Here is an 11800-nt window from a genome sequence, read left to right on the forward strand (position 1 = left end):
AACCACTTTAAAAAGAACAATTTAGTGGCATTTAGCACATTCACAGTGCTATGTAACCACCACCTCTACCTAGTTCCAAAACATTTTTCATCACCCCAAAAAAGAAACCTCATACCCATTAAACAATTACTCTCCATTCTTTTCCCCTGGCAACCACTGGCAGCCCTTAATCTGCTTTCCGTCTCTATGGATTTACGTATTTTGAATGTTTTGTATAAATGGAATCATATAATATGTGACCATTTGCGTCTGGTGTCTTTCATTCAGCAAGTGTTTGAGGTCCATCCGTGTTGTGGCAGGTATCAGTGCTTCAGTATTTTCATGGCGGGATGGTAGCCCATTGTATGCATCTACCACATTTTGTTTATCCATTCCTTCCTTGATGGACATTTGGGTTGCTTCTGCCTTTTGGCTATTAGGAAGGGGCTTAAAATTTTAACCACCAGCCTTTACTGCCTTCACTAAGACAGTTTAGGAAGTCTCTAGGCCCTGTCGTTAAAGGTGTGGTGGAGAGATGAATGAGGTCTGTGGGGTTCCAGAGGAGAGAGTTCCAGAATCTTCTCCAGGACAGCAGGAAGGGGTTGAAGAAGGCTTCTGCTGGAAGCTGGGCCTTGAGTACTATTGGACTTTGTTGTTGAGCCTTGAAGCACTTTATACTGTGGCCAGGGGGAGCTCAAAGCCCCCAGGTGGGTGGGGAAGATGCAGCCTCACCAGATTCAGGAAGTGGTTCAGACAGTGGCTTCTTAGAGGATGAAGCAGAAAGGAACCTAAATTGGGACCTGAGAGATTGGGGAAGAAGAGAAGGCCTGTTTCATAAGATCCAGGGAGCATCACACCAGAAATTGTGTTCTGGTGGGAAGTTGCAGCTAGTCGAGGCAAGGAGCGTGATGCTCTCGTTGCCCGGATGGCGGGAATCAGGTAGCATGCTGGAGGACGGACACTCTCACAGCCTGGATGGAGGACTGCAGGGAGAACCAGGCTTGAGGGAAGCTGTGCAGTCCAGTTTGAGATGCAAGGAAAGTGAGGAGACTGTGGTCATTCAGGGAGAGATGTCCAGGACGACATAGGGATTTAGAGCTTAGGAGAGAGGCCTGGGCTAGAAACACAACCTGGGCGGTCTCAGCAGAGCCCAGCCCGGTTGTCTCCTTGAACTTGTGTTCAAGTCATTTCAAAGGTTGACCGAGTTCACTTTATGTGCTTTGTCCAAGCCCAGGCTCTGAAAATACAGGGCTGGACATATTACTGTCCTTGCCCTGGGGGAGTTTATTATTTGGTGGAAATCAGAGTTAGATACTTACAGGGATAATCTTTTAAAAAGCTTAATGTCAACTTTTTTGAAGAGTTACATTGCATACAGAAAAGAGCAGAAATCACAAGTGTTTCACTCAAATACCTTTCATAGAGTGAATACATCTGAGCAGTTAATGCTGGATCAAGAAACACGTCCTTACTGGAACCCCCAGGAGGTCCTTACTGGCCCCTTCCAGTCACTACCCCTCAAGGATAACCAATATCTGAACTTCTAATACTAAAGATTAGTGTTGTCTGTTTCTAAACCTTACATCAAGGATGTCACATAGTATGCACTCTTGGTGTCTAGGTTCTTTCACCCAACATTATGCTTGTAAGATTCATGGACATTGCGTGGAGATTTGCTTCTTCTGCTGCATGAACACTCTGAAATCTATTTACCTGTCTTACTGTTGAAGAGCATTTGGGCTGGTCCCATTTTTCAGCCATTACAATGCTGCTGTGAACATTCCTGTATACATTTGGTGAACATTTGTATCTACTGCTGTAGGGTACCCACCTGGGAGTGGAATTGCTGGCTCATATGCTCGGAGTTAGCAGAGTGCCAAACATTTTTCCAAGTGGTTGCACCAATTCTCACTTCCAACTGCGGTTTATGAGAGTTCCAGTTGCTCCACATCTTCACCAACACTTGATATTCTTTAAGAATTTTATTTTATTGTGGTAAAGTATACAGAACATAAAATTTACTGTCTTAACCGTTTTTTAAATGTGCAATTCAGAGGCATTGAGTACATTCACATTGTGCAACCATCACCACTATCTATCTCTAGACCCTTTCCATCATCCTAAATTGAAATTCTACACCCAATAAACACTAATTCCCCACTCTCTCCCTTAATCCTCAGCTCCTGGTGACCACTATATATTACTTTTTTTTTTTTTTGAGGAAGATTAGCCCTGAGCTAACATCTGCTGCCAATCCTCCTCTTTTCGCTGAGGAATACTGGCCCTGAGCTAACATCTGTGCTCATCTTCCTCTACTTTATACGTGGGACACCTGCCACAGCATGGTGTACCCGGGATCCGAACCCGTGAACCCCAGGCCACCGAAGCGGAATGTGTGCACTTGACTGCACCACCAGGCTGGCCCCTACTTTTTTTTTATCATGGAAAAAAATAACATAAAATTTACCATATTAACCATTTTTAAGTGTTTGGTACAGTAGTGTTAACTGTATGTACATTGCTGTGCATCAGATCTCTAGAACATTCTCATCTTGCAAAACCGAAACTCTATACCTAGTGAATAGCAACTTCCTATTTCCCTCTCCCCTGAGCCCTCTACCTTCTCTTTCTAAGAGTTGGATTACTTTAGATACCTTATATAAGTGGAATCACGCAGAGTTTGTCTCTTTGTGACTGGCTTATTTCACTTCATGTAATGTGCAAGGAACTTCACATTCTCATTTATAAACTTTGGCTCAGAGGGCTGTCAACTTTCCAAGAATCAGTGCCTGGCATATATTTTCCTCAGAGATGCGTTTTCTGGGTTCCAGACAACTCAGGGGGGTTGGGGAGGGGGGTGGGGTCATCATTTCTGGATCTTGATCTCTGAGTACTCGGTGGTCTCCTGTTCCTGAAAGATGCGTGATGTCGTCCTCTGGAAACTGAGGGAGGCGTAATGGAGTTCCTGCTCCTCCTCTGAGGTGAAGGCAGTGGCAGCTGGGGCTGGGTGGTCTGAGGGTCTGTCTGACCCGGGTTCTTTCAGGTGACCCTGAGTGGGAGGAGAGAAGAGCATCAGAACTGGCCTTTGGGGTCTGGAGAAAGGAAATTGGGGCTTGAGCGGGCATTGACGCATTTACCCATTTCACACCCATTTCCTGAGGATTCACTCGTTCATTCATTCGCTCACTCACTGACTCATTCATTCATACCTTTAACAAACTTAATCATAATGGTCTCCTCTTATTACTAATCTCGCTGAATCCTTACAACTTCCCTCCATGGATGATATAACTATTATTCCCATTTTACAGATAGGAAAACAGACTGGGTGAGCAAGGTCAAGTAGCTAACTCTTCAGCAGAAAAGATCTCTGACCTCGGACAGTCTATCAGGGCAAGGAGACAGGACCAGATTGGCACACACATGCACAAAAACACATCAAATTGCAAACTGTAATCTGGTGAGCAGCAGCAGGGTGTCATGGGTGAGAATGACAGGGGTCTGTGGTAGACCTGCCCCTGCCCTCACAGTATGCTGGGGACAGGCCTGCGATGCTACAGGGTTGCAAGATGACGGTCTGCCTGGCACAGGGCAGGGGAATATCTGAATTGGAGCATGAAAGACAATTAGGGGCCTGACCAGTGCAAAAGGGGGAGGGACAGAAAGAATCACCCAGGCAAAGCCACAAAGGGGCAGAAGAGCCAGCCCTGCCTGGGGGTGGAAGGATTCTGGAACCAATTACAACGTGGAGGTGGGTTCCACACCAACAAGCAAGTCTCCAAGACCAGCTGGGTGTCTTACAATTCAACTCAATTCTGACACTCTCTGCCTGGAGATAGCGTCAGATCCCGTAGGTTAAGGACTCAATCCTACAAGACCGTTATATGCGACCCCCCACTGCCCAACTTCAGATGCCAATTACAAGTCCAGGTTGTCACCTGTGCTTCTGATCAAATGGCTGTAGATCAGAGGTTCTCACGACCCCCGCCTCTGGTTCGATTAATTTGCTAGAGCAGCTCACAGAACTCAGAGAAACATTTTACTTACTACATCACCAGTTTTTTATAAAAGGATATACCTCAGGAGCAGCCAGATGGAAGAGATGCGTAGGGCGAGGTATGGGGAAGGGGCACAGAGCTTCCACGCTCTCCAATTGTGCCACTTTCCATGAATCTCCATCCTTTCACCAACCTAGAAGCTCTCCAAACTCCGTCCTTTTGGGTTTTATGGAGGCTTCACTACACAGGCGGGATTGACTAAACCATTGACTATTGGTGATTGATTCAACTTCCGGGCCCTCTCCCTTCCCTGGAGGTCAGGGGGTGGGGCAGAAAGTTACAGCCCTGTAATCACGTGGTTAGTTCCCCTGGCAACCAGCCCCCATCCCATAGGTGCTTTCCCCAAATCACTTCAGTAACATAGCAAAAGATACCTTTATCACTCCCATCACAGGAAATTCCAAGGGTCCTAGGAGCTCATTGCCAGGAATTGGGACAAAAACCAAATATGTATATTTCTTACTATAAATCACAATATCACAGTATACAGTAAGCTCATTTTGTGGGGAGAGACGGGAAGCAGACTGGAAAACATGGCAGGGGACACATTACAGAACACCAGACTGAAGAATCTGGACTTGATTCCCTAGGCCTGTGCTGTCCAATAAGGTAGCCCCTGGCCACACGTGGCTATTGAGCACATGAAATGTGGTGAGTCGGACTGGAGATGAGCTGTAAGTTTAAAACATACACTGGATTCTAAAGACTTTGTACCAAAAAGAAAAAAGGAAAAAGAATATAAAGTGTCCCGTTAGTAATCTATATATTGATTATTGATGGTATGCCACTGAAGTGGTCATTTTTGGGTATGATGGGTTAAATAAAACGTTATATTAGGGGCCGGCCCCATGGCTGAGTGGGCTCTGCTTCGGCAGCCCAGGGTTTCACCAGTTCAAATCCTGGGCGTGGACATGGCACCGCTCATCAAGCCATGCTGAGGCAGTGTCCCACATGCTACAACTAGAAGGACCCACAACCAAAAAAATAAAATACCCAACTATGTACTGGGGGAGCTTTGGGGAGAAAAAGAAAAAACAAAATCTTTAAAAAAATATTATATTAAAATTGATCTCATGTTTCTTTCTATCTTTTCAATGTGGCTAAGTGTTGAATTAAATACATGGCTCATGTCATATTTCTGTCGGACTTTGCTGACCTAGGTGGCAGGGAGGAAGCAGAGGGTGACAGCATGTCAGCCGTATGGGGAATTTCTTGCCAAAACCTTCTTCTGGGAGAAGAGATGGAGTCAGTGACCCAGGAGAGACAGTGAGGGCTCAACAGAAAAGGGCCCAATGGAGAAAAACTTTGCTAAAAGGGAAAACGGACAGGACTTGCTCACTGATCGGCTCTGGGAGGTGAAGGAGAGGAAAGAGGAGAGGCTGGTTCTCAGGTCTCTGAGTTGAGTGCAGCAGGAAATCTGGGGGGAGGAAAAAATTGGGGAGCAGATGAAGAGCTAATTTTTGATGAGCTGAGTAAGCTACCTGTCAACATGCCTACCCCACACCTGGAGCTGTGTCCAGATGGGACCCTGGATGGAAAGATGCCCACATCACTCACCCAGGAGACGGTACTCTCTGCAAAATGGACACCATGCCCACTCGCTGCCTTCTCCGCTGATTTCTTCCTGTAGATCTTCACTCTGAGGGGATTGACCAGGACTTTTCAGCCTGGTTGACTCACTGTCAGAAGCCTAGAGGGGCTGACTGAGGCAGGGCATGGAGGGGCTGCCTTGCTGCAGAGACTATAATGAGAACACTTGTTCCCTTCTCCTGGACGGCTGAAACCATACACTTGGCCGAGACGTCAGGAGGCTGAGCTCCTGATGCCACTTCAACTAATTGTGGTCCCCCCTGGCTTCATCACCTTGCTTGGTCCTCCAGCTTGGGGCTTCGAGTTTTGGAGATTTGTTGAATCCACCCACCCTCCCATATCACCACCTCAGGAGGCCTTCACCCAAACTGGGGCCACCACTCACACGAAAAAGATGAGGCAGAGGCAGAGAGCAAGCAGGGCTGTGACACCAGCTCCCCCGATGGCCCCCACAACCTCACCTTTCCTGGGTCCTGGTGTCCCTGCAGAAAAGAGAGATCCGGGGTAAACTGCAGGCCCCCTAAGCAGGCACCTGAGCATCCCTCTTTCGCGAACCCATGACCCACGAGTGCACCCACTTCTATCCAGGACTCTCTCCTTTGTCCCACACCCCTCTATATTGCAGCCTCCTGTTCCCCCGACCTCCTCCCCAGCCAACTGACAAAAGACTCTGAACTCGATTCCCTCTTCACCCTGAATCAGACTCATTTCTCTCCCTCTCAGTGTCTTCTAGGATCCAGGCTTGTGAATCCCCGTCTCCTGGGCATCACCCTTCATAGCCCCTGACCTGGGAGCAGCAGGACAGTCACGCTCGGTTTCCCGTAAGGATTTTGGGCCTCACATCTGAGCCTGAGGCTGGAGCAGAGCTCCCTGCCCAAGCTCAGGGAGCTGTTGGTCCAGGGCCCGGTGGAGCTGGAAGTGACAGTGAAGGAGGCGTTGCTGTAGTTCCCCTCCACCAGTTCTTCCCTCAGCCACCAGTACAGGGAGGGGGCTGGCAGGCCTCGAGCAGAGCAGCTGCAGTGCAGACCCTCATTCTCCCAGGAGCAGGAGGGCTCAAACAGCTGTGGGGGGTCTGTGGGGAGAGAGGAGCGGAATCAAAGGAGCCTCTCTCCCCTCAAGGACCCAGGCATCCTTTTCCCAGGTGTGTTCCAACTCACTGGTCACGAAGAGGCTCAAGGAGGCTTCCAGGGAGCCCAACAGGTGCTGAGCTCGGCAGACATATGTCCCTTGGTGCCCCAACTCCACCCAGGGCAGCTCCAGGACCCCAGGGTTTGAGGAGCTCAGGATCTGGCTCCCCCGGGTCCAGGTTATCGTGGCGGGAGGGTTGCTGTCGGCAACACAGACCAGGCGCAGGGACTGGCCCTCCTGCACTAGAAGAGATGAGCCGTTGCCAAGAGCTTCAGGTCCTGGAAAGACAGAGAGAACGCTGAGCCCAGACCCTCATTAGGGGCTCTCTCTGTTTCTCTTTTCCTTTCATCATGTGGGTCCGTTTCTCCTGTTCCATTGCCTGATGGGTTCATAGCATTTGCGCTCAGCCCCAAGGGGACAGGGCCGGAAGCAGGAATTGCAGCCTTTCCAAATGGCCATTGTGCATTTTCCTGAACCGCCTTGGTCCCCACACCTCCCGTCTTGGCCATCTGTGCTGACCCGGATCCCAGATTTGCCTCTATGAGCCTTGCCATTTTGTCTTTCAATAAAGGTTCACTAAGACCAGTCTAATTTAGCTATGTCTGAGAGCTCACAGTCTCGTGGGCGAGATACCCAAAAGCAGGTACTCACAGAACAATATGACAGGTTTGGTGCTGGGGACAAATCGGGCTGAGGGAGCCCTGAGCAGGGGAGTGTGTTGAGACTGTCAGGACAGGGAGGGCTTTCTGGAGGAGGAGAGGCTAAAGCAGAGCATGAGAGTGGGTGGGAGCCAGCTGGAGGATGATGCTGATGGAAGAACCTTGTGGAGGAAGGTACAAGAGGTACAACTACAGCAGAGGTGTGAAATGACCTGCATGCTCAGGGAAAAGGAAATAGTTCTGCAAGGCTTGAGGGAATGGGTGTGTTTGGGAGTGTTTACATAGGAGGCTACCAGAAAAAATTATGGGAGATTTAAATATAATATTAGCATCATAGTCAGTGAAAAGTCAGAGACACGAAAGAAAATATTGGTAAATGCAACCAGTGGTTTGCTAGTAAATCTTTAACAACCTGCTCATTGCGGTGAGAAAAAAACCGCCCTGATTTGTGTATTTGCCAATTTCCTAGGTGTGAATACTCCCTTCTTGGCCAATTCCAAGCACCCAATTTGAAGTCACTGAACCCAGAATTTGGAAAAGATGGACATAACTGGCTCTTGCCAACTTTAAGAGCCAACACCAGTACACCACTAAATGTGACTCAAAAAAAAAAAAAAAATTCCAGGGGCTGACCCGGTGGCGCAGCGGTTAAGTTCACTTGTTCCACTTCTCGGCGGCCCGGGGTTGGCCAGTTTGGATCGCGGGTGCGGACATGGCACCGTTTGGCAAGTCATGCTGTGGCAGGCGTCCCACGTATAAAGAAGAGGAAGATGGGCACGGATGTGAGCTCAGGGCCAGTCTTCCTCAGCAAAAAAGGAGGAGGACTGGCAGTAGTTAGCTCAGGGCTAATCTTCCTCAAAAAAAAAAATTCCCCATTTTCGCCTGATGAAGTCACCGTACACTAAGTCAAAAGGCCATCAAAAGACTAGAAATAAATCAACTAACACATAGCTGATGTCTGTAATATGAAAAGAGCTTCTTCAAATCATTAAGAAAATGTCCACAAAGAAATACAAATGGTTCTTAAACATAATGAAAGATCTCAACCTAGTCACAAAATGCAAGTTAACACAACCGTGAGTCCACTTAGGATCAGCGAGGACGGACACGCTCAGCAGGGCAGGGGGCACACTGCAGGTGGGAGGAGAAGCAGAACCACCTCCGTGCAGTGGGATTGGCAACATCTGTAGAAATTACACACACACCCTTTGATCCAGGACTTTCCTCTCTAGAAAATTATCTGACAGACACAGTCACAGATGTGGGGAATGTTTGTACAAGTCATTCTGTGCAGTATTATTTGTCTCAGAAGACCGGAAATGCCATAGTTTTCCACCAGCAGCGGACCAATTAAGTACTTTCTAGTATAATATACTTCCAATTGGAAAACCATGGAGTCACCAATAAGAATGAAGACGGTGTCCCATGTACTGATACAGAAGAATCTGCACGATAGACTAAGTTTGAGAAAAAGGCAAGTTCAGTTCACAGAAATGTATCAATGTCAGTTCCTTAGTCGTGACAAAAGTGCCAAGGTGATGGGAGATTTCAACAATGAGGGGTGCTGGGAGAGGGGTTATGGAAACTCTCGGTACCATGTAAATCTAAAATTGCTCCACATGAAAAATTTACTAAAAATAATAAAGATGCAGAGCAGTGTGTATAGTATCATGTGTACATACGTGTGTGTGTGTTTAAATGTATATGTGTAGGTTATATTTGGGAAGATAACCAAGAGGGAGGTACACAGCATCCTGAATATTGTTTTATTCCCACTAAATTTTGCTAGGGACTGAATTGTGTTCGCCCTAATTCATGTGTCGAAGCCGTAACCCCCAGTGTGATGTGTTTGGAGGTACCTGGATGGGCCTTTGGGAGGTGATTGGGGTCAGATGAGGTCATAAGAGTGGGGCTCTCATGATGAAATTAGTGCCCTTAGAAGGACAGACACCAGGGAGCTGGCTCTCTCAGCCCTGTGAGGACATGGCCAGAAGGCAGCCGTCTACAAGGCAGGAAGAGAATCCTCACCAGGAACCTAATGGCTGACACCTTGATCTTGGACTTCCAGCCTCCAGAACTGTGAGAAATAAATTCCTGTTGTTTAAGCCGCCCAGCCTGGAGCATTTGGTTATGGCGGCCCGAGCAGACTGAGGCACATTTTATGCTTCCTGTTTTAGACACTAACATTAAGATGATCCAGGGAGGCTGGAGAAGGAGGCAGGGTCCAGATCTTAGGGAGAATGAGGGCAGGATTTGGGATGAGGATGTGTCCCTGGCATGGGGACAGCACATCCATTGGACATGGAAGAGGCCATGCAAACCCCCTGAAAGCAGGGTCAGGGGTAGTGTGAGACCAGGTTGTAAGCTGATGATCGAGTCGGGGGCTTCCCCCATCTGCTGTGCCCACATCTGACCTGAGCCTTTCTCCCATCTGAGCTCTGAACCTCAGCTCTGCTCTGAAGGGAGGAGACAGACCCCGCTTCCATCACAGGCCCTGAAGAGGAGAGGTTGCACCCTACCTGTGCCTTCTTTCCGGAACACGCTGATGGTCAGGTTCTGGGGTGCATCTGGACAGACAGACATAATTGTTCCCTTTTCAAGGACAGGAAAGTGGGTGTTGGCCCTTTCCCCACAGAACTTGAGAAATAAGAGCGGATGGAGTCGGTTATGCTCTTTCCTTCCTCCCCAGAGCCAGCTTGCAGGACCCAGCACCCACGATCCTGGGTTCTGCCTCCCCGTTCCCCTCCCCAACACCCACTGCCCTCAGGGACCCGGCCACCCTGGCCTGACACTCACAGGACACGTTGAGCTGGATGGTTCTCTCTGTGCTCACATCAGCTCCGGGTAAGGTCACTCGACAGGTGAGGTTGCTGCCATGGTCCTGGGGCTGTGGGGTGAGGGTGAGCACCGAGGTACGGGGAATCTTGGGGCCCTGGGAGGTGAGGGCCACCCCGACCCAGGAGAAGGTGGGAGGCGTCCCCCTCTCACAGGCCCATGGTGCAGTACAGGTAATGTTCTTGGGGTTGCCTGCTTCTAGGGTCTCCTGGATGTGGATGTCAGGTGTCTCTGTCAGAGCTGAGCAGGAGAGAGACAGAGACCAGGCCTGGAGGTGGGGCCCCCAAGGGTGACCCTAAGAACAACCTCTGCCTCAGGGCAACTGTCTCCTCCCCACCCAGCCTCAGCATCCTGTCCCCCTGGGTCCCTTCCAGGATGAGGAGCAGGAGTCCCCTCCCAGCCCCACCCTGGGGGCTCTCAGAACCCATCCACGTGTCCTCTCCTTGTCCCCATTCCTTACCTTGCACATGCACAAAGAGCTGGTTCTCTTTGTAATTATATCTCACATAAGACCCTCTTTCCACCCTAAAGAAGTATTTCCCCTCATCTCCTCTCTGTGCGTCTCTGATGTCCAGGGAGCAGCTGTAGTTCCTAATGTCCTGGAGGAGGTGGAATCGTCCCTGGGTCTTCGCCTCCACTTCACGATCTGGGTGGTTTGTGGCCACAGGAGCACCACGGTCTGTATTTGTACCTTCTCGGAACCAGTAGCCGTAAGCTGGGGCAGCATCACTCCATTCGTCCGAAGGATAGGAGAAGGTACAGGCCACAGAGACACACAGGCCCGCTTGCACCGTCACAGACTCCTGCACTTGCAGCTGGTATCTCAGGTCACGAGCCCGGGGCCCTGGCCACCCGTCCCAGCTCTGTTTGCCCCACTCTGCTGCCCACAGCAGGGGCGGCCACAGCAGCAGCAGCAGCAGCAGCAGCAGGAGCATCTTTGGGGGGACGAGCCACAGGGCCTTGGTGTCACAGGACTGAGAGGAAGCCCCACCAGGAAGCCCAGGCTGTGGTCAGAAAGGTGACTGACCGCAGAAGAGGAACTTGACACTCACGTGCTGTTGGAGCTGGTGTGCTCCTTGGAGAATAAACAGTTCTACTTTCCAGACGGGGACCCAGAGGGGGTCGCAAAGAGCAAGGAGGACCCAACTCTCGCCTCCTGGCTCCCTCCCTGTGACCTGTCTCTCTTGCACAGCTGTCCACAACAGGAAAGCAGGCACTGCCTGGACAATCACAGCCTCTAGATGAGGGGGCGTCCCTCCAGGAGTGGGACGCAGGAGGGGCGGGTGGTGGAACCTCAAGGGGAGAAAGAGGGGAGGGGTCCCCCACCCCCGGGTGAGGGAGGTGGTGACTGATGAATAAATGAACACGACCATCGCATCTTGAGCATCTACTCCTTTCAGGGGGGCGGCGTCAAAGGGACAATGGGACAGACTTTGTTTCTGTCCTGGAGAACTTCTCTAACACCCGGGGAGGCAGAGCAACCCCAGGCCCTTCCAGCTCCCGTCAGTACCGTGTGTGATGGTGGAAACACAGGTAGGGGCTCGTAGGAAA

At 49.9% G+C, this 11800-nt stretch overlaps 1 protein-coding gene across 2 annotated transcripts; it reads right to left on the reverse strand.

Annotated features, from left to right (window-relative positions):
• Positions 1-1942: 1942 nt before the first annotated feature.
• On the reverse strand, positions 1943-11184 carry LOC106822312 (sialic acid-binding Ig-like lectin 5). 2 transcript variants are annotated; one of them, XM_044759752.2, is made up of 9 exons: positions 10710-11184; positions 10211-10489; positions 9934-9981; positions 6785-7033; positions 6415-6699; positions 6013-6109; positions 5595-5676; positions 5377-5454; positions 1943-3028 (listed from the first exon to the last, which is right to left on the reverse strand). In XM_044759752.2, the coding sequence occupies exons 1-9, from the start codon at positions 11182-11184 to the stop codon at positions 2846-2848; spliced, it is 1776 nt and encodes a 591-aa protein (XP_044615687.1). In that variant the 3' UTR covers positions 1943-2845. The 2 variants fall into 2 exon arrangements, with proteins under 2 accessions (XP_044615687.1, XP_044615688.1); XM_044759753.2 differs by lacking the exon at positions 5377-5454.
• Between the last annotated feature and the right edge of the window lie 616 nt (positions 11185-11800).

This window comes from Equus asinus, chromosome 26 (genome assembly GCF_041296235.1).
Source record: "Equus asinus isolate D_3611 breed Donkey chromosome 26, EquAss-T2T_v2, whole genome shotgun sequence".
NCBI lineage: Eukaryota > Metazoa > Chordata > Mammalia > Perissodactyla > Equidae > Equus > Equus asinus.